This window comes from Pseudochaenichthys georgianus, chromosome 19, assembly GCF_902827115.2.
Source record: "Pseudochaenichthys georgianus chromosome 19, fPseGeo1.2, whole genome shotgun sequence".
NCBI lineage: Eukaryota > Metazoa > Chordata > Actinopteri > Perciformes > Channichthyidae > Pseudochaenichthys > Pseudochaenichthys georgianus.
In genome coordinates, this window is record NC_047521.1 from 20,311,233 (window position 1) to 20,339,080 (window position 27,848).

At 44.3% G+C, this 27,848-nt stretch overlaps 2 protein-coding genes across 5 annotated transcripts in view; one reads left to right on the forward strand and one right to left on the reverse strand.

Moving 5' to 3' along the window:
• On the forward strand, window positions 1-11,820 carry atp2a1l (ATPase sarcoplasmic/endoplasmic reticulum Ca2+ transporting 1, like). 3 transcript variants are annotated; one of them, XM_034107243.2, is made up of 24 exons: window positions 1-221; window positions 1,221-1,238; window positions 1,573-1,655; window positions 2,838-2,942; window positions 3,571-3,709; window positions 4,379-4,459; window positions 4,548-4,633; window positions 4,720-5,017; window positions 5,441-5,607; window positions 5,694-5,782; window positions 5,881-5,983; window positions 6,176-6,307; window positions 6,454-6,570; window positions 6,672-6,890; window positions 6,981-7,092; window positions 7,915-8,138; window positions 8,246-8,466; window positions 8,552-8,754; window positions 8,839-8,924; window positions 9,506-9,639; window positions 9,732-9,849; window positions 9,968-10,085; window positions 10,354-10,402; window positions 11,171-11,820. In XM_034107243.2, exons 1-23 carry the CDS (start codon window positions 104-106, stop codon window positions 10,374-10,376), a joined length of 2,994 nt encoding a protein of 997 aa, XP_033963134.1. In that variant the 5' UTR covers window positions 1-103; the 3' UTR covers window positions 10,377-10,402; window positions 11,171-11,820. The 3 variants fall into 3 exon arrangements, with proteins under 3 accessions (XP_033963134.1, XP_033963132.1, XP_033963135.1); XM_034107241.2 differs by having other exon boundaries at window positions 10,354-10,386; XM_034107244.2 differs by lacking the exon at window positions 10,354-10,402.
• LOC117464678 (sulfotransferase 1C4-like) overlaps window positions 11,347-27,848 on the reverse strand; it is a 27,587-nt gene continuing 11,085 nt past the window's right edge. For both annotated transcript variants that reach the window (XM_034107245.2, XM_071206842.1), the window contains 6 exons: window positions 26,882-27,010; window positions 26,434-26,531; window positions 26,115-26,241; window positions 13,285-13,379; window positions 13,030-13,210; window positions 11,347-12,169 (listed from right to left, as the gene is read on the reverse strand). In XM_034107245.2, coding sequence (XP_033963136.1) covers window positions 12,057-12,169; window positions 13,030-13,210; window positions 13,285-13,379; window positions 26,115-26,241; window positions 26,434-26,531; window positions 26,882-27,010 — 743 coding nt within the window. In that variant the 3' untranslated portion in view covers window positions 11,347-12,056. The remainder of the gene's footprint in view (window positions 12,170-13,029; window positions 13,211-13,284; window positions 13,380-26,114; window positions 26,242-26,433; window positions 26,532-26,881; window positions 27,011-27,848) is intronic.

Sequence of the window (27,848 nt, forward strand, 5' to 3'; positions counted from 1 at the left end):
CATTCGCTCATTCTGTCGGATCAGAACTCCTGAATAGGAGTGTGCCAGCTTCTAGGTGAGGGTGGTGGAACAAGGGTAAACATTGAACGTCTAATCTGAAAGGATGGAGAACGCACACGCAAAGGTTCCGGCAGAATGCCTGTCCTACTTCGGGGTCAATGAGGAATCTGGACTCACTCCCGACCAGTTCAAGAAGAACCTGGAAAAATATGGCTTTAATGGTGAGACTGCGGGCATTGGGGAGGGGTTGGAAGCCTTCTGAAAGTTAATATTTGGCAATTAGGCCACATAGAGAAACTTCTCACTTCACAGTTAAAGAAAAATGAATGTTTTTTGCATTTTTAATATTTCACAAAGTACATTTGCTTAGATAGTTTGTGGAGATGTGAGTAAGTGGAGATACTAGTTGAGTTGGGCTGAGATTTTGCATGAGATGCCTTTTTAGAGAGGATTTGCAACAGCTGGTAGAAATGCAGGGACATTGAGAAGCAGAGACTTTGAGGGCTTTGAAGAGCTATTTAAAGATGGCCAAAGAAGATGGCTGTAGAGCGAGAGAGACAGGTGATGGCTCAAGAAGCTTCCTGGGTGATATATGGGGCAGGCGTTAACAGCAGAGATGGATAATTTTAGGCCTGGGATAAAGAGGAGGTCCCTAGAGGGCTTACTTCCTAAATGATCCTTAATGTAAAAGCGCTCTAATTAAAAAATGTAATCCATTATTATTATTAATATGATTGCTAATCAATACCCAGTGGAATGGAAGACAGACAGCGAATACTGTATGTGATTACCTCTAAAGCATTTTTGTTTTTACAGCAATGTTTCTGTAATCTTGGAACATTTTATTCAGCTGCAATTTGATGTAATGTTTATTTTTTCTTAGAATTAAGGAATTTATAAAGTTAGAGGCACTGCAGTGAGGTTTCGTTTTGGTCTAGGTCAGTCAAAGCTGATACAGTACAATTTTATCATACAGCGCTTATAGTGTAAAGCAAGTACATTTTTGTTGTAAAAGATGGAAGTTAGAGAATGTGAGAAACCAAATATCTTAAAGGTAACATTTATCATTCTCTACGACGAAGTTTAACTTTTTCTGCCAAAGTTTTGATGAAAATGTTACTTGAATAACACCATGTTTCTTCTCTTAATATTATTCGTTTTAACTCAACATCCTTTTTGTTCTTCTCTTTCTCTTCCTTCACCTTGGTGTCCATCTCCAGAGCTGCCCGCTGAGGAGGGTAAGTGTCTATCCAGCCACATTTACAAGGTTCTTGAATCCGAACAAGAGCCTCCAGACACCTAATTCAACCCAGATATGAAGACCATCATTAATGCTCTCAAAAGGGTTGTAAAAGTAATACATTCAGGCAGCAATTTGATTGTGTGATGCCTACATGCTAATGACATACAACTACCAACACATATCTGAACACTGGATTTCCCCCATACATGATATACTCTAAACTCTTCCCTCTGGACCCAAATACACTTTCACATCCCGTAATATCATTCATTCTGTGATAATTATCCCTTGACTTATATTCTCTGTGTTCCCCCTTCTGTCTCGCTCAGGTAAGAGCATCTGGGAGCTGATCAGTGAGCAGTTTGAGGACTTGCTCGTCAGGATCCTGCTGCTGGCTGCCTGCATCTCTTTTGTAAGTGAACAAGTGTTAGTAGTTATTTTTTAATCCGGTCAGTAATTCTAAACTCTGGCTATTCCTGTCATGTTCCTTGTAAGTAACGGCAGTAGGATTTGTAGTCGACATGATAGTAGCAACACATCCAGACACTGACACCACGTGGGATCAGACACTTTACTGTTATCTACTAAAGAACAGGTGCACACTTTTACAATTCATATTTAGAAGAATAAACTCTTCTGAATGTCACAATTACTTTTGGCACAATAACAATGTTTGATAGCCATCTTAAAAACAGGTCATTAAAATGCATTTCACTTTAAAACCCACCACACTTACTCTTACAGTAGTAAAAAAGCATGCAGCAGTTGATCATTCATGTCTGGACACTCTGTCCAGATAACTCCTTATCCCCCTCCACCCCTCCATTTATTTTTTTATGATGACAACTTGAGAGGAGGGAGACAGATTGCAAGCTTGTAGGAGGTGTATTAATTCCTATACCCAGCTTTCACCCCTTCAAGCAGCTGTCATGATGGCCTTAGAAGGCGAATATTGAGGAGCCAGTGAGAGATGGGGGTCAGGGAAGTATAGGGGGGCTGAGGGGGTTTATTTTAAGAAAGCTCCAAGCTGAGGAGAGAAACTGAATCCTTCGGGAAAAGGTCAAGCCTGAAACACGGAACGGAGGGCCTCCACAGAGAGAGGGTTGAAGTCAGAAGGAGTAACGGGACACTGAGATCAAATCAGGGACCATTATGTAATTATATTATGATGTACTAATATCAAAATAACAGGCATTAACACTTGGAAGGATGGGAACTGACAAGGCCTGAATAATTACGCCTTTAAATCATCACACCTTTTTTTCACATTGTTGCGTGCTATTACAAACTACTGTGAAACATGCTAAATGCATACACGTGTTTAATGCCCGCAGAGAGCCTCCACAATCCCTTCAAATGTATCCCCTTCTTTTTCAGATTCAACACATTTTAGAGAATATTTCAAAGCTGGAAGACTATTCTAATTCAGGCCCAATCCAAATGTTTAAACACTAGTAATTGTTCATTTAAAGTACATTATATACAGATTTGGACATATTTGCACATTGTGTCTCAGGGTTTGGCCCACGTTCACTGTTGTCTCCACTTGTGTGCTCACACCAACACTGATTTCTTCTTTATGCTCTGACCTCAGGTGCTGGCCTGGTTTGAGGAAGGTGAAGAGACCGTCACCGCCTTCGTGGAACCCTTCGTCATCCTTCTTATCCTTATCGCTAACGCCATTGTTGGAGTATGGCAGGTGAGTGACGAGGCCCGGCACGTTGAGCAATAAGATGATGACAGAAAGTACACTGGCTCCAGTTACTGCTGTGCCTTATACCCAGGATCAGTTGCTCAACTGGACTAGTTGCTCTCAAGTTAATGTTACAACATAGAGTCAAGTATTTTGTAAACAACATAAGTAGACTCTAATTTTAATTTTAGAAGATAGATATGATGTAACCAGCAGACAGGTGTTAGATGATTCACTTTATGCAAGTCATGCTCTTCGAATCAAATAGCAGAATTTAATTTGGTTACCTTTTTTGAGAAAATGACATCCATCCAAATATTATCTCTGGGCCCAGATGTTATTTATAACATGTTTTACATAGATCCGGGCACCACTGTCCACACAATAACTGGTATGTTTGGGGGCACCTAATATTTATCGTAACTTAAGATCATACATATTACGTACTCATTCGTCATCAGGATGTTGTATATCAATGTTTTGACTCAAATCCTGCTAGAGGACGTTAAAGGATAAAAATGTGATTGTTTTCTTTCTCAAAATTGTATACAAATGTATACGTCTTTATCAAGCTGAACCCCCTGTTTTGGTGTGACTTTTAAATGACTGTGTATTCTGTCTGTGTGTGTCCCAGGAGCGTAACGCTGAAGACGCCATCGATGCTCTCAAGGAGTACGAGCCTGAGATGGGCAAGGTTTACCGTGCTGACAGAAAGAGTGTGCAGCCGATCAAGGCCAGACAAATTGTCCCTGGTGACATCGTTGAAGTCTGTGGTAAGAAATGCCAAGATTTATCATTTTTAAAAGTACAACCTGTTCTGTAAATGAACAGATATGTGGTAAAATCCCTGTTGTGTCCAATAGTCTCCACCGTTTAATTTCAATGACACAGTTAAAGACACCACTCAGCTTCAGGGTGTTGCTTACATTTCTGTTAAGGGAAAGGAAGACGGACACAAATATTCAGGATATATGTGACTGATAGCAAAGCTGCGTGTCTTTTTAAGGAAATGTGAGTAGCACTGCTGTTAAAACATGCTGACTGAAGGAAATCCTGAGTATAAATACCCCCACTAGCACCTGCCACACCTCTTCTCCCCTAGCTCCCATTGCACACTTCTGTTCATTTGTCAGTGTACACCTGTTGCCCCCTCCTCCTCCACACATGGTGGAGGAGGAGGGGGCAACAGGTTTTTCTCAACGGGCCTTTCAGTCAGTTTAGTTTAAATTTCATTATAAAATGTCATGAATTAAGCACAAAAAAGTTAAAGAAATGTCAATCCTAATTTTAAATATGTGTGTCATTCGAAGGTTGTGGAGGTGCAAGTGAAAATATACATATTCACTAGAGTTGCAATCATTTTATGTTAAATGTAAAAAATGATTTTATGAATCATTTATTTCAATACGTTTTACTGACGATTTCTCTGTTATTCCCAACAGTTGGTGACAAAGTCCCCGCAGACATCAGGCTTGTTTCCATCAAGTCCACTTGCCTGCGTGTTGACCAGTCCATCCTCACTGGTAAGCTTTCAAGAAACCTTAAATATGTGTTTTTTCTGTCCAAACTCTTTTGTCAGTTTTGATTAAATGTTGTGTTTTCCCCTCTCAGGTGAGTCCGTCAGTGTGATCAAGCACACTGAGGCTGTTCCCGACATGAGGGCCGTCAACCAGGACAAGAAGAACATGCTTTTCTCTGTAAGTGATTTACCCACATCCATGTATTCTGTGTTTCAGTGTTTAGCCTTTATCCTTACCTATACCTGTACCTCTCTCCTCTGTAGGGCACTAATATCGCTTCTGGCAAAGCCATCGGTATTGCTGTCGCCACCGGAGTCTCCACTGAGATCGGTAAGATCCGTGACCAGATGGCTGCCACTGAGCAGGAGAAGACTCCCCTGCAGGCCAAGCTGGACGAGTTCGGCGAGCAGCTGTCCAAGGTCATCTCCCTGATCTGCGTTGCTGTGTGGGCTATCAACATCGGCCACTTCAACGACCCCGTCCACGGTGGCTCATGGATCCGTGGAGCTGTCTACTACTTCAAGATCGCTGTGGCTCTGGCCGTGGCTGCCATCCCTGAGGGTAAGGGGAGCATGCCAATAACAGCAGAAAGTGACAGACAGACAGTAGTGTAAAGTAGATTTAGTCAAGTACTATACTTAGGATCAATTTTGAGGTGCTTGTACATTACTTCAGTATTTCATTTTGTTTCATTCATTGTAAGCTACCTTACAATATACACAGTTATTCAAACTAGCTGTAACTTTACCAGCTTTGATGACACTTTTAGGTTATTATCAAAAACACATAAAATATATTATTCTGAAATGGGCCAATCTGCATAATGAGTACTTTTGGTACTTGAAGTATATTTTACTTGAGCAACATTTTAATTTCAGGACTTTTAGTATTCCCACACTTCTACTTTGACTCAAGCACAAGATCTGAGCACCTGTGTGTTTGTGTCCCTCCACTGCTTCACATTTCCCCTGATGTGTCTCTCAGGTCTGCCCGCTGTCATCACCACCTGCCTGGCTCTCGGTACCCGCCGTATGGCCAAGAAGAACGCCATCGTCAGAAGCCTGCCCTCTGTGGAGACTCTTGGCTGCACTTCCGTCATCTGCTCCGACAAAACCGGCACCCTCACCACCAACCAGATGTGTGTGACCAAGGTGGGTGACACACTGTTCACACTCAGAAAGGTGATTTTGTTGGCGACAGTTTGGCCTACAATTAAGATTGTGTCCTCCGCCCACAGATGTTCATCATCAAGAACGCTGATGGCGACCATGTTGAACTTGATGCTTTCGATATCTCTGGCTCCAAGTACACCCCCGAGGGCGAGGTGTAAGTTGTTTTTCCTTGTTCAAACCCAGTGTCAGGCATACATAAAAGTGCACTTGAACCGCCTCTCACTTATTTCTAATTGTTTCTCTTTTGTTCAGTTCCCAGGGTGGTACAAAGACCAACTGCAGCACACACGACGGCCTTGTTGAGATGGCAACCATCTGCGCCCTGTGCAACGACTCCACTCTGGATTACAACGAGGTAAAGTCATAAGGTCATGCAGGGTGCTTAAGATAAGATAAGATGGAGCTTTATGGATCCCCGCAGGGAAATTAAGGCTCACCCAAGAGAATACACACAAGGATAATAATTATTTTTAAAAATAAGGAAAATGTCAGAAATCCTGTGACTTTCCACAGATAATTAATCTGCATCCCCCCTTTATTTATCCAGACCAAGAAGATCTATGAGAAGGTTGGTGAGGCTACTGAGACCGCCCTGTCCTGCTTGGTGGAGAAGATGAACGTCTTCAACAGCAACGTGAAGAACCTGTCCAAAATTGAGAGAGCCACCGCCTGTTGCTCAGTAAGTTTCCTCCCTCCATTTGCTACATGTTGTTGAACATTCACATTTATGAGCGGTAGCTGGATGTGACAATGTTGATCCAACCATCGCAAATCTATTACTTTGTACCAATCTGCCTATCTAATAAAACAACTTGTATCCAACAGGTTGTCAAGCAGCTCATGAAGAAGGATGTCACTCTTGAGTTCTCCCGTGACAGGAAGTCCATGTCCGTGTACTGCACTCCCACTAAGGGTGATGGTGGAGCCAAGATGTTCGTGAAGGCAAGTTGCTCGTCTCTTTCACAGCCTTTGATCACACAGCTGCACTTTGGTGGGGAAGCATTCAACTCAACATGAGATAATCGTGCTGTATTCTACCACAGGGCGCCCCAGAAGGTGTGATTGACAGGTGCACATACGTGCGTGTTGGAGCTACCCGCGTGCCCCTGACCGCCGCCATGAAGGACAAGATGCTGAGTGTGATCAAGGAGTGGGGAACCGGGCGTGACACCCTGCGTTGCCTGGCCCTCGCCACCCGTGACTCCCCCCTGAAGATGGACGAGATGAACCTCGAGGACGCCACCAAGTTCGCCGATTACGAGGTGAGAGCCCAGCGCCTCCGTAAAGAGATGTGTGGATGTAACCTTGACTACATGTGAACACTTTGACTGAACTCACGCTTTTCTCCTCAGGTTGACCTGACCTTTGTTGGTATTGTGGGTATGCTGGATCCCCCCCGTAAGGAGGTCTGCGGCTCCATCGAGCTCTGCAGAGCTGCTGGAATCCGTGTCATTATGATCACTGGTTAGTATTATGGGCTGGAAGGATTATCAATTCAGAAATGTGCCGTCATTTTAGATTTAGATTAGACTAGATTTGATAGATCTTTGTTGCACAGAGAACAAGTGCTAATATAACGAATTGCACTTAGCATCTAACCAGATGCCATAAAACAAGTTAAGTTAAGTTTGTTTTGTAATATAAGTGTATACATATGGAAGATATAAACCAACTTAAGTATTGACAGTACATTCAAACTGAAACTAAAATATAAATAATCATTGAAAAATAGTGTTAGTAAACTAACTTAAAACATGATATACATATTATGTATGAAAAGAGAAGGACCACAACAATGATATTGTGTGCTACAAAAACAAGGCCAAAATAAATACAAATTCATTTCAATTTAAATATGTCACTAGAATTGAAAATAGGAGACAGCATGAATTTTGGTTAAAAAAAATGTTGTGAAAATTAAACATACTAGACATTCCAGTAGATGGTGCCATTGCAACACACTTTTACAACTAAACTGTATTTTCTATGTATATGCAGCTACATACTATTGAGATATAGCCGACTATATAAAATACTATCACTAATATAAAAACAACTAAATTCCTTGTGTTCCCTTGTAGAACAATGATTAATTAATTATATATTTTATATAAGATTTTTTGCCATTTTTAAGTAAGGACAATGTATAATCTAAATTAAACCAAAGTGTAAAGTTTAATATAAAGTTGTTATTGTGGGTTTTGAATTTGATCAAAAATACACTGTAACCCTAATCCCAGAAACGTTCATTTCATTTCACTAAACCTCTCCTCCTCCATATTCCAGGTGACAACAAGGGAACAGCCATCGCTATCTGCCGTCGTATTGGCATCTTCAGCGAGGATGAGGATGTTGAAGGAAAGGCTTACACCGGACGTGAGTTTGACGATCTGTCCCTGGAGGATCAGACCTTGGCCGTGAAGAGAGCTTCCTGCTTCGCCCGTGTGGAGCCATCCCACAAGTCAAAGATTGTTGAGTTCCTGCAAGGATTCGATGATATTACTGCCATGGTAAGAGCACAGTGTGTTGGTGGCTTTGTGTCAGGTTATTTGTCCGTACATGTGTTTTGTTTTGTTTGAGAGTAGTTGAACTCATGCATCCTTTCCTCCCTCCATAGACCGGTGATGGTGTGAATGATGCCCCTGCCCTGAAGAAGGCCGAGATCGGCATCGCCATGGGCTCTGGCACTGCCGTTGCCAAGTCTGCCTCTGAAATGGTCCTGGCTGACGATAACTTCTCTTCCATTGTGGCTGCTGTTGAGGAAGGCAGAGCCATCTACAACAACATGAAGCAGTTCATCCGCTACCTCATCTCCTCCAACGTTGGTGAGGTCGTCTGGTGAGTGGCTGAAGCTCTGATTCACACACTTCAGCCTTCTCTCTCTGTGTCCATTTGTCTGATTACTATCCTTTTCTTCATTCAGTATCTTCCTGACTGCCGCCCTGGGTCTGCCCGAGGCTCTTATCCCCGTCCAGCTTCTGTGGGTCAACCTGGTCACTGACGGTCTGCCCGCCACCGCCCTGGGCTTCAACCCCCCGGATCTTGACATCATGGGCAGGCCCCCACGTTCCGCCAAGGAGCCCCTGATCTCCGGATGGTTGTTCTTCAGATATATGGTTATTGGTGGTAAGTAGGACTTTGGACGCCATGTTTGTACTCGGTTTGAAAAACCCCCGCCTACACTGACTCCGTCATGTGTCTCCCTCACAGGATACGTCGGAATGGCAACTGTTGGAGGTGCTGCCTACTGGTTCCTCTATGACGCCGAGGGACCCGGTGTCTCCTACTACCAGCTGGTAATTTACCATTCTTTTATTATTTTAAAACATATTTCTTATTTAATCAACCTACATAACGAGTATACAACTTGAAAAAAAGACACATATACAATTTCAATATACAATTTAACTTCTAATATCTTCATCTCATCATTTTTATAAAATACGTCTTCATTGTCTTCATAAACAGCTTTGATAATACAATGACTGTATTATTAACCAAATGAAGAACTGGTGTTATATGAATCCAATGCTATAAAAAATAAAGTAAAAAAGGAGAAAAGGATGACTAGACATTTGGCAATGCTTGTAATAATGGTGGTGTATATTTTAAAATACTCGTCAAACTGTGATCCTGCTGTGATTTTCTCCATTAAAATGACGTTTTCTTTAACCCTGTCTCTCCATTACGTTAACCTATGGGTCAGACTTATCCTTCTTGGCTTTTAAAAGCATAATATTCACTATGGAAATAAATGTTCTCTTCATCAAATCATTTAGAAGTAATCCAGTATGAAAAGGGCTGTATCTTAAGAAGAAGTTATCTTTCAAACACACTTACAAGCAGTCACTAAATAACCCCCCTCTCCTCTGTACAGTCCCACTTCATGCAGTGCTGCCCTGAGAACGAGGACTTCATCGGAGTCGAGTGCTCGATCTTTGAGCATTGCGCTCCCATGACCATGGCCCTGTCTGTGCTGGTCACCATTGAGATGTCCAACGCTCTCAACAGGTAATGTTGAGTCACAAGAGATGATGACTCGTGTGGTTTTTCTCCAGGTAAACACAGACATTTATTAACTTTTTCTTTGTTCTTTTTTCAAGCTTGTCTGAGAACCAGTCTCTGCTGCGCATGCCCCCATGGGTCAATATCTGGCTGCTGATGGCCATGGCCCTCTCCATGTCCCTTCACTTCGTGATCATCTATGTTGACCCCATGCCCGTAAGTCAGCCGTCTTATATTGAAACATCGCCCTCTGTGACGTGTGCCTTTTGTCGTAGTTGCTCTCCGCTGTCGTCTCCCATCAGTTCTGACTCCTCCCCACTCTTTTTCCCCCCAGATGGTCTTCCATCTGACCCATCTGAATGTCGACCAGTGGTTGGTGGTCCTGAAGCTTTCCTTCCCCGTCATCCTTATTGATGAGGTGCTGAAGTTTGTGGCCCGCAACTACATTGATTGTAAGTAGTCTCTTTTTTTCTCACTCTAACATATTTTAACTTATACCTAAAATAACAGTTCTGTTTTATTTTTAAAAAAAATATTATTTTAATATATTAATACTATCATCTTTTTAAATTCATTTTCATTAATATTTTAACTTAATTCTTCTTCTTCCCGTACTATCATCTATTTTATCACTTCATCATGTTTGATAATGTCTGTTTTCATCTGCCTAATTCCACCCTTCCCTCATCATTAACTCACTTATCCCTTATTGATATCCAGACTCACCCGCCCCCCGCGTGTAACTACATCAAGGTATTCCACAACTCAAGTAATCTGTAGTTTGTGTGCATGTTGGTGTATCGTCTGTTTTGTCCCGTATGTTATTATGCCATCCGTCCTTAGCAGTGTCTACTTTATATATTATCACACTCCTATTGATGGGGTTCTCTGGCTTCTCCCTTCTACGAAATGCATTCAACATCTGTCCCAAATTGACAAGGTGACATGATGACTAATGAATGTGGAGATCCTCAGAAGTCGTTCATCACCTCTGAGTTGCTGTTGTCTGTTGGTCGTTTCTGTCTGTAGGCAGGAGTGTGACCAATGCCTGTTTTGGTACCACTTTTGTAAAAACGCTTGATATTGTTGGTGTCCCACAAAAAGCATAGCATATATAAACATAGAAGAAATCATTTCGGATGCATCTACTTTGTTGTATTCATCAACAAGGGCTGGATAATAACCAGATAATGCATGACAGCAATTACATTAATAAACACTGTTTTATTATGCTTAAATTGCAATGCACCTAACCTAATTATAAAAATACTTTAAAATGGGATTATCATGCTGTTTGTGCAAAATCACTACTCCAGTTTAGTTTGCTGCTTTCATTAGATTTGTATCTGAGTGAGACGTTGTACAGGTTATTTTATAGGTAGCATCATGCTTTCTTAGTGATGTCATGATGTCTTGTTGTCTGCAAATATAGCTTGTTTTATTTGATTTGTCAAAAGTGTCCTTGTGTCCATTGTCAACCAAATCATGTTTCCCATAAACATGTCCTTCTCTAAAATATCCTATTTCTCTTCAACAGGTACAGAAAATAAAAAATAGAGATGTTGAAGAAGAGGATCTTTATGGTTGGAGAGAAAGAATTGGAGAGGAAACGAGGAAGATCAAAACCAAAGAGGGCCAACCAATAGAAGAGAGAGGAGAAAACACAGGACAACTTGTGAAAGAAAACAAGAAAACTTGTCAAGAAAATCTACATAAACATAGCCTCTATATAAACAAGAAGATTTGATTAAAATGAAGGGAACTGTCCCTGTCGATAAATTATTCAAATATTTAGGATTTTATTCTCAGAAATTAAAGTATGTATTAAAAGTGATTTTTTTGTTAAACTTGGATATTCTCAGCTGTTGTGTTTTTGTGTCCTCTGTCCATTTTCATATGATTGACTTTCCAGCTCATTACTTTTATTCTAGTCTTTGTTGCTCGTGTCTTGTGCAGCCTCCCTTCTCTGGCTGGGCTTTGTACAGTGTGGTGTAGGGTTGCAAAATGACTTCATATGGGCAGAAAAAGCACATGCCTCCAGCTGCAAGTGCTCTCTACGGGCTCCATGCAAACAGACTGTTGGAGGTGTCATGTCATAAAATGGGCATGTCCACTCAGTCACAACACTTTTGGTCTTATATATTGTTTACGTGATAAGCTGCAATAAAGTGATGATTAAAAACTCAAGTCCTTGTATCATGGAGCACATTTTTATTGATTCATTAAACATACTTTTGAATGGTTTTCCTCTTAATCTAAACACTAGCAATTAACACCTGAGCTAAAACTTATTTATTTGTACTCTGCTGGTTTGGTTTTGAGCTTCTGTCAAATTTTCTGACAGTATTTCTGTCTTCCCTGAATCAGTACTTCATTCTTTGGTTTATAAGGCGGCATTAGTTTGGTATAAAACCCAACATCCTTTAGATGAGGGTCCTAAATGGTATATTGACGTCCTTCATCTTCTTGTCATAATCTTCGGCAAACATCTTTGATTGCTCGGGTGTGAAATGGTTTCTCCAATCCCCCACTTGACCTGAAAACGCAGAAGAGAAGAAGAGAAGAAAAAAAGTGTTAGATATGAAGATCAATATACAGTTTGTGGAAATAAGCAATAATCTATGCCGCGTTCACACTGCGGTACTTTTCCCACAAAGGTTCATGCGAACTTAGTTCATGATCGCGTTCACACCAAAAAGAGCCGGTACTAAAAGTAGTTCATGCGAACCTTTTTACCCCCTCGAAAGACCCTGCTAGAGAGCAGGGACTTTCGAGCGGCTCTTTTTTGAGAAAAGAGCTATATTCCTGATTGGCTGGGCGAATTGCAAACCACGTCCCGTAAAACTCCCAAAAAATGTTGTGAAGCCGCCATTTTATTATCCTCGCATTAGCATTAGCCCAGCGCAGAAACGCAGAGAGACTAACTTATGGCAACACAAACTAAAACATGGGAGCGGTGGAGATGAGGAGGTGTCGGCGTTCTGGCGATTTACTCGGAAGGCTTCAGTTGAAGCTGCTGGGACTCCCAGCAGCTTCGACTGAAGCCAGTCCCCAACTCCGAACTAAAGAGTTCGCATGAACTAAGTTCGCATGAACCTTTGTGGGAAAAGTACCGCAGTGTGAACGCGGCTTATGGTGCAAGTTCTGAAATGATTCGCCCAAATGGCGTTTATTGTTGAACAGAAGTGCTGCAACTTTCCTTATCGACTATGTTAATTGGTTGTTTAGTGTAACAAATATTAGAAAACAGAGGAAATGTCCCACACTAACAATCCCCAAAGACAAAACATTAAAAATTACTATAATACATGAAAAAAGGTGTTACATGTTCAGACTTGCTCATACCTTTATTATTATTATTATGATCAATATATGGTTTTAGATTGACTGAGGCACCTTTTCTCATGAAGGGGGAGACAGAGTTATCAAAAACATGCGTTGGGATGCAGGAGTAGTTAGCCATGGGGTTTTCCTTCATTATCTCAAAAGAAGTGAGCTCCACAATCCGGCTGATGACCTCATCCGAGAGCGACAGGTCCAGGTAATTCATGATGCGCTCCACCTCACGCCGAGGATTCTGGGAGAGCAAACGTGATGGTAAGAGTTTGTACATCATGCTTTGTATTACAGAGTCCATTATGTTCTCTGTACCTCTTTCATGTCCTCATAAAAGAGGTACAGGATGTTCCTCTTCTCTCTCTCCTTCCAGTAACCTTTCACATGGTCGTACCACGAGCCCCACGCCACTGCAGAGACAAAATACATCAATCATTGTTCATGGTAACAGGCCAGTAAAAGTTAAGTTGTTTTTGTATGTACTGTAAGGGGCTGAGAGGCAGGGTAGTGGGAGGCACCTACATTCACAACAGGTGGCTCCACCCTCTTCCAATTAGCAGTATTGGGAGCAGGTGTGGAGACCTCACACCTGGTGATAATCACTCCCTCAAGGGAGACAAAGCACACAGAGTTGCCCAGTTGTGTGTGGCACATGGAGGGAGCAGGAGGCTCCCAGTATAAGGAAATGTTTTGGTAAGCTGGTAAGTCGGTTAGCGGCCCGGCTACGTTAGCCTTTGTTTCATGGAAGGTATTTTTGAGTTCTATTTCGTCCCTATTTCGTCCCGGAGATCTCTTTCTGATGACCTGGATAACCCGTCCTCTTCACACAGCAGGGTAAGGACCAATAGCTACTCCAAAAGTAAAAGACTAGAGGGAAAGCTAACGACTGGGCCTGAAACTCTGATTGTGGGTGACTCTGCTGTAAGAGATGTAAAAGGTCTGTGTAGTAAGAACAACATCAAAGTACTCTGTTTCCCCAAGGATACGGTCTCTGACTTGGCTGAGAAGATCCTGCATATTGGGGCTGAACATCCGACTGTGAAGAATGTGGTTCTGCACATTGGAACAAATGATGTTGTGAAACAAGAGTCAGAAGTGCTGAAAAAAGACTTTAAATGTCTGTTGGAAACTGCCAGCTCTCTAAATGCAGAGGTGTTCATCAGTGGCCCTCTACCGCCAGTCAGAAGAGGAGTGGAGAGATTCAGCAGATTGTTTTCACTGAACACCTGGCTTTCAACTGTCTGTACTGACCATTCTGTTCATTTTATTGACAATTTTAACTTTTTCTGGGATCGCAGACATCTTTTCAAGGCAAATGGAGTTTGCCTGAACAAGTCAGGAGTGAAATTGTTTATCTCTAACATATTCAACTGCCTGCGTCATCAATCTGTTCCCTCTGCCAAGGACAAGCGGCAAGAGGAATCAAAACAGGAGAAAGACAGACACACATCGCGCAGAAAACCCTGAAGAATTATCACTGCACCCGCCTGAGGAATGTCCTGATTATGGGAGACATATGAGACACACGGAGGAGTCCCCACCGCCCGTCACCCCCCTCCCCTATCAACGCCTTTGGGGATACTCCGTTCACCCTTTCACCCACGCCCACCATCCTGGAGATCGTTGAACACATGAAGGAGATACAGAGGGCTGGCACCGATTCCTTCCTGGATTTCAAAGACCAAACTAAGGCGTTACGCAGGGCTGGCAGCATGTCCTTTACCCCCGCCCCTCAACGACGCCCACCAAAATCACCGAAGCAGAGATGCGCACCATCTCTCCCGGCTTCATCACCATGCCTACCACAATCATCCAAACCAAAACAATCTGCAAACTGATATCTGCTGGGTCCAGGCTCAAGGGCGTATGGCACTCTCAACTCTTTCCAGGACATGCCAGGGCCCTGCCTGCCAGTAGCTTTGCCGATATCTGTGTTGATAGGTAATAGATTAAGAGCGGTAAATCATCTTAGATACAGGAAGCGCTCAAACGTTTGTGTGAGTTTATCTAATTTAGCAGTGATTCCATGTCAGCCACAGCTTGTTACAAAAAACATGACTGATAGTGTGTTTAACAAACTTAAACTAGCTTTATTAAATGTCAGGAAAAACATTTTTAATCAATGATTTTATCACTGAGCACAATCTTGATTTTATGTTTTTAACAGAAACTTGGATTGAACAAAATAACAGTGCAGCTGTTCTTATCGAATCAACCCCTCCCAACTTTAGTTTTATGAGTCAGGAAAGAATGCATAAGAAAGGGGGTGGAGTTGCTATTCTGTTCAATGATTCCCTTCAATGCAGGAAGACATCGTATGGAAACTTTGATTCTTTTGAATATGTGGCCCTTCAGCTGAAATGCTCCTCTCGAGCTCTGTTCCTAAATATCTATAGGCCACCCAAATACAGTGCAAGTTTTTTTGATGACTTTACTGAACTGCTGTCTATAGTGAGTATTGACTTTGACCGTCTAGTCATTGTTGGTGATTTTAACATCCATGTTGACAACCCCCAGGACAGAGGGGCTAAAGAACTGTTTTGTGTTCTTGATAGCTATGGACTGACTCAGCATGTGACGGAGCCCACGCACAATAAGGGGCACACTCTGGACTTAATTATCTCAAAGGGTCTGAATATCTCTAAAGTTGTGGTGACTGATGTTGCGCTCTCTGACCATTCCTGTGTTTTCTTTGAGAGCTCTATTTCTGTTCACACAAGTGTTCAAAAAGAGGTAACCACAAAGCGATATTTAACTGAAAATACTAGGGAAATGTTTACTCAGAATTTTTCTTCCACACTTGCCCCTGCTAACATCTCAGTAGATGAGCTAGTAAATCATATTAATTCAAAAATTAAAAATGTTATAGATGCCATTGCTCCAATTAAGGTAAAGGAAGTGACTGGGAAGAAAATATCTCCATGGAGAAAGGCCATGACCGTTAAAACAGAAAAAAGAGAATGTCGAAAAGCTGAACGCAGGTGGCGAAAAACAAATCTCCAGGTTCACTTTGAAATTTATAAAGAGAGACTTGGCCTTTATAATTTGGAATTGAAAAACGCACGACAATCATTCTTCTCTGACATCATTACCAAAAACAAAAACAACGCACGTGCCTTGTTTGCTACCGTCGACAGACTAACTAACCCCCCAGTGTCAGTAGCCTCTGAATTTCTAACCACCAGGGCGTGCAATGATTTTGCCTCCTTTTTCACTGACAAAATTCAGAAAATCAGACAAGCAGTCAGTGCCTCTGCATCAGGAACAGCAAATGTGCTGTCTCTGTGTCCACTTAACATCAATTCAGACATCATGACACAATTCCATCAGATTAATGATAAAAACCTAGAGGACATTATACAACTTCTGAAGTCCTCCTCCTGCTGCCTTGATATTATTCCAACAGGATTTTTCAAAGATGTTTTGCCTTGCATGGCCTCAGAACTACTTCATATAGTAAACAAATCTCTTCACTCAGGTATTTTTCCACAGGCCCTGAAAACTGCAGTCATTAAACCGCTCTTAAAAAAGAATAATCTAGATGCTTCAGTAATGAACAATTACAGGCCCATATCAAACCTGCCATTTCTAGGTAAGATCATTGAAAAAGTTGTTTTTCAACAGTTGAGTAATTTCTTGCATTTAAATGGTTGTTTCGATGTGTTCCAGTCAGGCTTTCGTCCAAACCACAGCACTGAGACTGCTCTTGTAAAGGTCTTTAACGACATCCACTTAAACACAGACAGTGGCAGAACTTCAGTGTTAGTATTATTAGATCTCAGTGCTGTGTTTGACACTGTTGACCACAGCATATTACTAGACCGACTGGAAAACTGGGTGGGACTTTCGGAAACAGTTCTAAATTGGTTTAAATCCTACTTAAAGGATAGAAACAACTTTGTTTCTATAGGTAAATACACATCTGAGTTGACAAATATGACATGTAGGGTTCCTCAAGGCTCCATCTTGGGGCCTCTTCTCTTTAACATCTACATGCTACCACTGGCTCAGATAATGAAGAACAACAAAATAAGTTACCATAGCTATGCAGATGACACACACATTTACGTAACAATTTCACCAGGAGACTATGCTCCAATTCAAACACTGAGTAAGTGCATTGAACAAATCAATGACTGGATGTGTCAGAACTTTCTCCAATTAAACAAAGATAAAACTGAGGTAATGGTCTTTGGAGCCAAGGCAGAACGTTTAAAAGTTAGCGCTGAGCTTCAGTCTGCAATGTTCAAACCAACAGATAAAGCCAGGAATCTAGGTGTAGTCATGGACTCTGACCTGAGTTTCAACAGTCACATTAAAACAGTTACTAAATCAGCCTACTATCACCTAAAGAATATATCTAGGATTAAAAGACTAATGTCACAGCAGGATTTGGAAAAACTTGTCCATGCCTTTATCTTCAGTAGACTCGACTACTGCAATGGTGTCTTCACAGGTCTCACTAAAAAATCTATTAGAAAGCTGCAGCTGATTCAGAACGCCGCTGCTCGAGTCCTCACTAACACTAAGAAAGTGGACCACATCACTCCTGTTCTGAAGTCTTTACACTGGCTTCCTGTGTGTCAAAGAATAGATTTCAAAATATTGATGCTGGTTTATAAAGCACTGAATGGTTTAGGCCCAACATACATTACTGACCTCCTGCTAAACTATGAACCATCCAGATCTCTCAGGTCTTCAGGGACTGGTCAGCTTACTGTCCCCAGAGTCAGAACTAAACATGGTAAAGCAGCGTTCAGTTATTATGCTCCAAATATCTGGAACAAACTCCCAGAAACCTGCAGGTCCGCTGCAACTCTGACTACTTTTAAATCCAGGCTGAAGACTTTTCTTTTTGTCGCTGCTTTTAATTGAACTTTTCATATCTTAAACTGCACTGTAACTTTTATCCATGTACTTTTTCTAAACGTAATTAAACTCCATGACATTTATGAGAGGGACTGCTCGAAAGCAGAGATATTTGGAATATCTGGCATCGACGGATGAAAAATAGTGTTTTGGTAACACGGAGTGTTTTGGTAACACTTTAAAGACTTTGTTATGGAAGCAAAGCAGGGGAGGGGGTGTGTACAGCCTCCTGAGGGTCCGATTGTGGATGTCATGCGAGCAAAATATGGTGAAGAAAGTCTGTCTAAATTAAATCATATTTTAGACTGCACTGTAACTTTTATCCATGTATTTTTCCTTAATGTTTATTTTATTAGCTTTTCTTTTTTAATGCTTAATGTCTTTCATTTCTTTTTTGTAAAGCACTTTGAATTACCCTGCGTCGAAAAGTGCTATATAAATAAACTTGCCTTGCCTTACTGACCGTCAGAGGCGGTGCTTTAGCACTGGATATGTCCATCGCGCGCATGCGCAGCTCGAGTACCAATAACAACAAAGTCACCTGTGACCGACGTGACACCGGCTATATCAGCCAGTGTCGTCAGAGGATCTGTTCCTTTCATCCTCTCGCTGCGCGAGAGTACCTTGGCTACATCTTTTGTAGCCTACAGCGTTCGTTCGGAACATTTTTCAAGGATTCTCTGCAAACAGCTGGCTGCGTGCAGCTTCGCGACTCATCCAGTCGGGGCCGCGGGCTTACCCGTCCTCCAGGAGCTGTGGCTGGCTGCGCAGAGACTTCGTTCGGACAGGTTGGTGTCGGCTTGGTTGGTGATGGCAGTGTTTCCGCTCCCTCTCCCAGCCTAGCAGGGTTTCCGCTAGGATTTTTTCTCGCCGGTCAAATGTCCGGGCAGAATTTATTTTACCGGACTAATTTGAAACTTACCGGTCATATTTCAATAATAATAGTTGTGTAGCAGAGTTTCCGTTAGCAGGTAATTACCGGACTATGAGCAGATATGCTTCAGTTTAAAACTCAGTTCACGGGCTCATTTTTATATTGCTTCAGTTTATAATCGTAACAGATCGAAATATTCAGATTCATTTTTCAATAAATGATTCAACAAACAACATAATTATTACATTCAAACAAACCACTTGTAGTAGATAACGTACATTATTCAGAAGTTTACATCAACTTTGAATAATAACACGGGAGAAACGGATCCTCTCCCTCCCTCTCTCTCTCCTGACAGCACGTCAGTTTCTCATGCAGCTCGCTAAACAGAGGGCGGGGCTTCAGGTGATCCTGCAGAGCTGCGTGTCTCGGTCAGACTCAGCAGCTGATCTGATCTCTCTCTCTCGCTCCGGTTACACTTCACTCGCGTTTATGTCCATATCGATCAGATCCAGCTCTCCTGATCGGCCTTTATAGAGAGCACCGATCAAACTATTAAGAGTGAATATCGGCCGATAATGACCGGCGGCCGATCGATCGGAGCCTCCCTAATTATTACCAGACATTTTGACCGTCAGGTTTTGAATTTACCGTTTTAATTTTACCAGCTAAAAACCGGTAATTACCGGCTAACGGAAACCCTGCAGCCTAGTTGTCCTGATTTCTGTCTGTTTGCTTTGGGCTTGAGCTTTTTGGTGACGGAGGTGTTTCTGCTCCCTCTCCCAGGAGTTGCCCTTGCTGTGCTTTTGTACTTGTTCTGGCCGCGGCGTTGGGCCAAACTTCATTAGCATTGAGCTGTGCTTGTTGGCTAGTTAGCAGTAGCGGCTGCAGCCACTCTAGCCACTTTAGCAGGTAGCTGGTGAAGGCTGTGTTCCCGCACCCGCTCCCGGTTACGCTGCATCTGGCATTCGTCTTTAATTTAACCAGTGAAGGCAGTGTTCTCGCCCCCGCTCCTGGTAGACGCTAAACTGCCTTTTTTTTTTCCGTTAAGCAGGTAGCTGGTGAAGGCTGTGTTCCCGCACCCGCTCCCGGTTACGCTGCATCTGGCATTCGTCTTAATTTAACCAGTGAAGGCAGTGTTCTCGCCCCCGCTCCTGGTAGACGCTAAACTGTCTGGTTTCAGTTAAACATGTAGCTGGTGAAGGCTGTGTTCCCGCACCCGCTCCCGGTTACACTGCATCTGGCACTCGCCTCTAGCTCAGCCAGTGAAGGCAGTGTTCTCGCCCCCGCTCCTGCTAAACTGCCTTATTTACTAATCCAGCTAGGTGAAGGCAGTGATCTCGCTCCCGCTCCCTCTGCCGGTAATGTGGGTGTAATTACATCCCTATTTCTGTTGGGCGAGTAGCGGCGCCTCTTTCCGTTAAGCAGGTAGCTGGTGAAGGCTGTGCCACGACCGCTGCCCCTCTTGCCTCGGCCTCGAGCATCTAAGGGAAGCTCTCACGGTAGGGGCCTGCATGAACTGTAGCTGCATGCCCCGGGCACTCAGAGTGGCTAGAATCAATGAGGTGGAACGTCTGGCGGCAGCCAACGGACACCTCTCTTGGTCACATCCTCCTCCAGATCAGTTCGGCCGTCCCTGGCGACTTGAGGGAGCGATGGCCATGGGTGCACCCCCCAATAGGAGGACTAGGAACAGGCTGTCCTCTAAAGTGGATCAGCTAGCTACCGACATGGACACGATGAAGTCGCTCCTCTTGGCCCTTCAGCCAGGGCCCGGTATAGGGGCTGCTAGTGTGCCGCCTGCCCCTCCTTCAGTTGCCGCCCCTCCTTCGGTTGCCGCACCTCTGTATGAGGATGCCTTGTCACTAGCGGCTTCGGCTAACCTCTTCAATGAAGAGACGGAGGACGAGGTCCCGCTCGAGGAGGTTTCCCTCTCCTCTGCTCAGGGGTCTCTGCAGGGCGTGGAGGACGGCTCCATAGCGGCCATTATTCGTATGGCCTTGGCGCACCTGCAGATTCCGGTTCCGCAGGCCGACTTGGTTCAGGCTAGTGCCTTCTTCAGGCGTAACCCAGCCCCTGTCCCCCTCACCGTTCCTCCTTCAGATGAGTACCTGAGGGAGCTCCAGGCATGCTGGAGGGACACCAGGGCCCTTTGCCACACTGGCTCTGATGCCCGGACCTTGGCTGCCATGCAGGACCCGGTGAGGGTGGGGCTGGGTGGCATGCCACCCATTGAGCCTGCCATCGCCTCCCTGATTCTGGCTCCTGACGAGGCTTTAAGGCCTGAGGTCAGGTGCCCTCAGCCTCAGTGCAGGGTCACAGATGGGCTGCTCTGTAGGGCCTACGACGCAGCGGCACGCATGGGTCGTATCGGGAACTCCCTCTCCCATCTAATGCTGGCCGTCTCCACCTCGCTGCAGCAGGCTCCGGCCGAGCCTTCTTTGCTGGGCCTCAGTGATGCATCACTGAGGCCTTTGCCCTAATGACTAGGGAATTGGGACGAGTTATGTCCTTTCTGGTACAGACTCGTCGCCAGGTTTGGCTGGCCCAGTCACCACTAACGGAGACATGTAGGAGAGTCCTCCGTAGCGTGCCAGTCGAGCCAGGAGAGCTAGGCAGACCAGGCAGCAGCTCTCGGGTCTTCGCAGACCCGTGGCCACTCCCGGCAGGCCCAGGGGCCGCTCTAGCAGCCGCTTACAGGGGTGGTCTGCAGAGGTCCCAGCGGCCCACTCAACCGGCCAATGACTTTCGTGCCCCAGGTCGCCTGGCTTCCAGGGGGGCTAGGCCCGGAAGTCCCGGGGCCGGTCGTCGGCTGTTTTTCCCAGCAGCAGCTCAGCTACTGGGCTGCCTGTACTTCCGACCCTTGGGTGGTTTCCACCCTAACCCAGGGCTACGAATTGCAGTTCCGACGCCGGCCCCTAGCCTTCGGCCGGGTCAGAATGACAGTTGTCAAGGACCCGGCGAAGGCCTTAGCTCTGGCCCAAGAGTTGTCCGTCCTCTTGGCCAAGGGTGCAATCGAGCCAGTGGACCCCCTGCTTCAGGGCGGGGGGTTCTACTCTGCGTACTTTCTTGTGAGCCAGAAAGTTGGCGGATTCCGTCCAGTTCTGGATCTCAGAGGAATCAACAGATTCCTGAAGGTACTGCCCTTCCATATGCTAACCACAGAAGACACCCTTCGTGTTGTCACACAGGGGGAGTGGTTCACAACCGTGGACTTGAGGGACGCCTACTTCCACGTGCCAATTGCATCCCATCACCGGAAGTTCTTGAGGTTCGCCTTTCAGGGCCGACATGATCAGTTCCGGGTTCTTCCCTTTGGTCTCTCCAAAGGTGTTCACCAGGGTTGTTGCGGCAGCGCTCGCTCCCCTGCAGGCACAGGGCGTGAAGGTCCTGCCATATCTGGACGACTGGCTGGTTTGCGTGCCGTCCCGGGCCCAAGTGGCCCAGGATACGGCGCGCCTCTCATCCCACGTAGCCCGGTTGGGCCTAACAGTGAACACCGGGAAGAGCTGCCTGGACCCTTCCCAACAGGTCACTTATCTGGGGATGGTCCTAGATTCGGTCGCCATGAGGGCCTACTTGACACCTCGTCGTGTGGACGACATTTCCCACCATCTTCGCATCTTCAGACTGGGCAAGAGGGTGCCTTACATACAGTTCCTCCGGCTCTTAGGCAGACTGACAGCTGCCTCAGCCATTGTGCCCTTCAATTGGACGCCAAGCGGCACAGGCACAAGAGAGTCAGGGTGTCTCAGCGGTGCCTCCACTCTCTGTCCCGCTGGAGGGACAGGGCCTATCTTCTGATGGGCGCCATCCCATCCCGCCGGGAGACTGTCACTGTGGATGCGTGTCTCTCAGGGTGGGGTGCGGTGTGGTGTGGCAGGGCAGGACCGTGCAGGGTCAGTGGTCTGCCCAGGAAGGTGCACGCCATATCAATGTGCTGGAGCTTCGGGTGGTGTTGCTCGCACTCATGCACTTTTTATCCCAACTGGCAGGCAGGCATGTGCTCGTTCGTTCGGACAACATGTCCGCCGTTGCCCAAATCAACCACCAGGGGGGCACCTGGTCCGCACAGCTGCTCCGCGTTTCGCAGAGCCTCTTGCCTTGGGCGCTCCCCCGCCTCACCAGTCTGCAGGCAGTCTTTCTGCCAGGGGACCTGAATCAGGTCGCAGATTTCCTCTCGCGGCGCAAGCCTCCACCGGGGGAGTGGAGGCTTCACCCAGAGGTGGTGGAGACAATTTGGAGCCTTTTCGGCAGGGCCGAGGTGGACCTCTTTGCCTCGGAAGAGTCGAGGCACTGCCCCCTCTGGTTCTCCTGGACGGAGGTGACCAGCCCATTGGGTCAGGATGCCCTGGCGCACGACTGGCCGGACACTGTGAATTGTGTCCTGTGTACTGTACTGTAAAGCACTTTGTACATCCGTGTTGAGAAGGGTGCTATATAAATAAAGTTTTACTTACTTACTTACTGTAACTACGGTTCTATGAGTCCCGGATGACCGCCAGAGTTTCCTGTCACTCAGAATTCTTGTGTGCTCGCGAGAAGATTCTGGGAACAGATCTTCTGCCGACACCGGCTGATATAGCCGGTGTCACGTGGGTCACAGGTAACTTTGTTGTTATTGGTACTCGAGCTGCGCATGCGCGCGATGGACATATCCAGTGCTAAAGCACCGCCTCTGGCGATCATCCGGGACTCATAGAACCGTAGTTACAGCCGTAACTATCGTTTCATAGCAATAAAGCCTTTTTTTGGATTTGAACACTGCCTCTGTCGTAATTGCTGCACTACCACTGTCCTCTTTATCTGCCCAGTTTTTTTTACGTTTTTAAGATGGAGGATTACTAAGAGAGTTGGTGCGCATTTCTACTGTACAGCAGACTCTGCAACGGGAGATGATACAGGAGCAGCGGAAACAGAATGCGCTTCTCCATGTGGAGGTCCAAAAATGCCTAACAGCAGCCTCTCCTATCCAGAGGGGAGCAACCGTGCAGCCTAACCCAGGTCGATTCATCCCCAAAATGACAGAGTGATGAGATAGAGGCCTACTTAACAGCCTTTGAGTGCACAGCTGAAAGAAAGGGCTGGCCAAGGGACTCCTGGGCTGATATGGTTGGACCGTTCCTCCTGGGCCCGGCACAGCAAGCTTACTTCAACCTCCCTCCTGACCAAGCAAAGGATTCCGTTGTCTTGAAGAGGGAAATCCCGGCGAGGTATGGCTACAGCTTAGCAACAAGAGCCCAGCGGTTCCATGACTGGAAATACAAGCCAGAGTTGTCAGCCAGGGCCCAGATGTATGACCGAGCCCGGGTAACCAGAGCCTAGCTGACATGCAACCCTGAAAAGTTAAGTGTTTTAGAGAGGATAATGATGGACAAATACATTAGGTCTCTGCCCTATGACATCAAGAGAATTACGAGCGCTGGTTGTCTTGGTGGTGCCCAGCAAACAATGTGGGCTTCGTAAATAATTGGACAGCCTTCTGGGGAAAACCTGGTCTGATTAAGAGAGAAGGCATTCATCCTACTTTGGAAGGTGCAAATCTCATTTCGGCAAACATTTCAGGGCTTTGTGGACTTAATCCATGACAAACTGGAGTTGAGACCAGGAGTCGCAGTCTACACGCTTCACTGCGCTCTCTCCTAGGCAGTCATCCATAGGAATCCCGAACCCAATAAAATACCCAATATTAACGGTGTGTGTGTGTCTGCCCAAGAAAAATTTAAGGTAAAACCTAATAGAGGTGTCGTACATAATAACCTAATAAAAGTAAATGTAACAACTACTACAGTGCAACAAAACAGGAAGATTAAATGTGGTCTCTTAAATATAAGATCTCTAGCATCTAAAGAAATATTGGTAAATGATTTAATATCAAATTATAATATTGATATATGCTGTCTCACTGAAACTCGGTTGAGACATGAAGAATATGTCAGCATAAATGAGGCCACTGCACCCAGCCATGTCAATACTCATATTGCCCGAGACACGGGCCGAGGAGGTGGAGTTGCAGCAATCTTTGACTCAAGTTTACTTATCAATACTAAACCAAAATTATACCTCCTTTTTGAAAGCCTCGTTTTTAGTCTTACGCATCCGACCTGGAAAACTTTGCAGCCTATCTTATTTGTTACAGTGTATCGTGCACCAGGTCCTTATTCAGAATTCTTATCAGAATTCTCTAATATCTATTTGAAGTACTGTTACTAGACTAAAAGGCATTAGTCAATTGTTCATTAGAGCATCTAGATTATTCTTTTTTTAAGAGCGGTTTAATGACTGCAGTTTTCAGGGCCTGTGGAAAAATACCTGAGTGAAGAGATTTGTTTACTATATGAAGTAGATCTGAGGCCATGCAACAAAATCCTGTTGGAATAATATCAAGGCAGCAGGAGGAGGATTTCAGAAGTTGAATAATGTCCTCTAGGTTTTTATCATTAATCTGATGGAATTGTGTCATGGTGTTTGAATTGATATTAGGTGGACATGGGGACAACACATCTGCTGTACCTGATGCAGAGGCACTGACTGCTTGTCTGATTTTCTGAATTTTGTCAGTGAAAAAGGAGGCAAAATCATTGCACGCCCTGGTGGATTGAAATTCAGAGGCTACTGACACTGGGGGGTTTGTTAGTCTGTCGACGGTAGCAAACAAGGCATGTGCATTGTTTTTGTTTTTGGTAATGATGTCAGAGAAGAAAGACTGTCGTGCGTTTTTCAATTCCAAATTATAAAGGCCAAGTCTCTCTTTATAGATTTCAAAGTGAACCTGGAGATTTGTTTTTCGTCACCTACGTTCAGCTCTTCGACACTCTCTTTTTTCTGCTCTCACGGTCATGGCCTTTCTCCATGGAGATATTTTCTTTCCAGTCACTTCCTTTACCTTAGTTGGAGCAATGGCATCTATAACATTTTTAATTTTTGAATTAAAATGATCTACTAGCTCATTTACTGAGATGTTAGCAGGGGCAAGTGTGGAGTAAACATTTCCCTAGTATTTTCAGTTTTGGCTTAATTTTTTACTGCAATAACCTTCATACAAATATTTCGCACTGATAACTTTTGCTGTTTGCTAAATCTGTCATGATTCTCTGCAGGTTCACAATAGTCCATGGGCTATTTGAGTTGACGTTAAAATGATTTATTAGGTCTGAGGAAAAATGTTCTTCTGATTGGCTTTACCTTTAACATGCAGCTAATCCTGTCATGTTGGTTGAGGCATACCACGTTTCTCACAGGGCGTCATGGATTGAAGAACAATTTGATATTTAAATGTGTAAGGCTTCGAGTGGGTTAATGTTGTAGAATGGTGGTAATTCACGGACGCTTTGTGCAAACCATAGCAAGCAGTTTGAATGAAGGTGACTTGACCCACAGGAATGTGACATAATCTACTTACACTCTCCCCTCATGAACTTGGATATGTATCCCTCCCAGGGTCCTGGCTCAGGCTGGGTCTTACTCATACAGTCAAAGTGGTAGTAGCTCACCATGTTGTCTTTGGCATTGCGTGCCACGTAGATTGTCTTTGAACACAATCAGCAGGGACATTTAAAAAGGGATTAGCAACAACAATGCAGAAAATCAGGTGACCTAAGGAGAGTTGTATGGCATTGTATTGTTCACCTCTCACCCAATGTCCATGCTTTATATCAACCTTTATGGTCCCATGTAAGACGATTAAATTCACTGCAAGACTTATAGTCTGACAGTCTTACCTTGCACTTGTTTTCCCAAAATGCAGGACGCACCAACTGAAAAGGCAGATGTGTCTTGATGATTCTTGGAGGATCCATGTTCTTCATACGATCAATACCTTCAACATAAGGTCAGGGAACAAGATTTTAGCATATAAAGAAAAACTCATTTATTCAATTGTATGCTTATGTTTGTGAGAGTGAGTCCCACTCTTAGAATGAATGAACATTGCTAAATCATAGATAAAGCAGGTTTCGACTACAGTAGCCTACCATTGGGGCAAGAAAGATTTGTATGGGTTAAGGTGACATTTCTCCTGGAATTGATTGGTAACATGGCACAGAAGGACCTAGTTTGAGGATGTATTTGGAAGTCATAAATGCAGTTTAGCGTTAGCTTCTGGAACAAAGTGCTCTTGAAGATGGCCTTAATTCAATTGTAAAGTAACATAACCACATGAATTCACACCTGATAGGATTGGTGGCGGGGCGACAAGCTCAAGGAAAGGGCTGCGTTCCGGTGTTGGGGCTCGTTTACAGGCATCAGCATCTCCGTTGTGAAGAAGCAGGTCAACGTTTTCCTGGGTCCATGTGGTCCCTAATGTGCCAGGAACACAAATTAACTCTGATTTATACAAAGATACTTTCCTTGTATTAAATTGCACCAGTTTGGGGTCAAATACCAGCTTAGTTTCTGTACTTTTCCTTAAATAACTGTTTAGTTAGCTGAAAGAAGTATTATGTACTTTGGTCAAAGTAGCAAAACACTGTGAGAAACGGTCAAAAGTATCAAAGTCATGAGTATTTTACTAATATATATTAAAATTAGGGCTGTCAAACGATTACAAATTTTAATCAGATTAATCACAGCTTAAAAATTAATTAATCATGATTAATCACCATTCGAACTATGTCCAAAATATGCCATTTATTTATGTATATTGTTGTGGGAATGGAAAGATAAATGAAAGAAGGCAGATATATCCATTTAACATACAGTATCTATGTTTATTATAAAAAAAATCTGCGTGTCAAAATGAAAAACAACCCACACACCTATCAATGATCAAACCGTGGGGTCTTAATTCATTACGTGTTGATTTCTATCAACGGGGGAGTACTTCAGGAAAGTCGACAGAGGGGGGGGGGGGCGGCGGCGGCTAGTGGAGTACTTCGTGACCACAGAGTGTGAACGTTGTGATCAGCTGTTTTAGCGCAGTTCTCCAGTGAAGGGGGGGGGGGGGAGTCTCCCTCCGCAGCCGGTTGGCGTAGTTTTGGCACAGTTCCGTTGTACAGACCGACGTTAACAGCAGCCCTGTCTGTGCACACGGAGACCGACTCTGTCGTCCGGTGATCTAACCGCCTTCTGGAAAAGCTTCACAAGTACGTCGGTACGCAAATGTGCTTTGTGACACAAGTGACGGTACACATTTCAG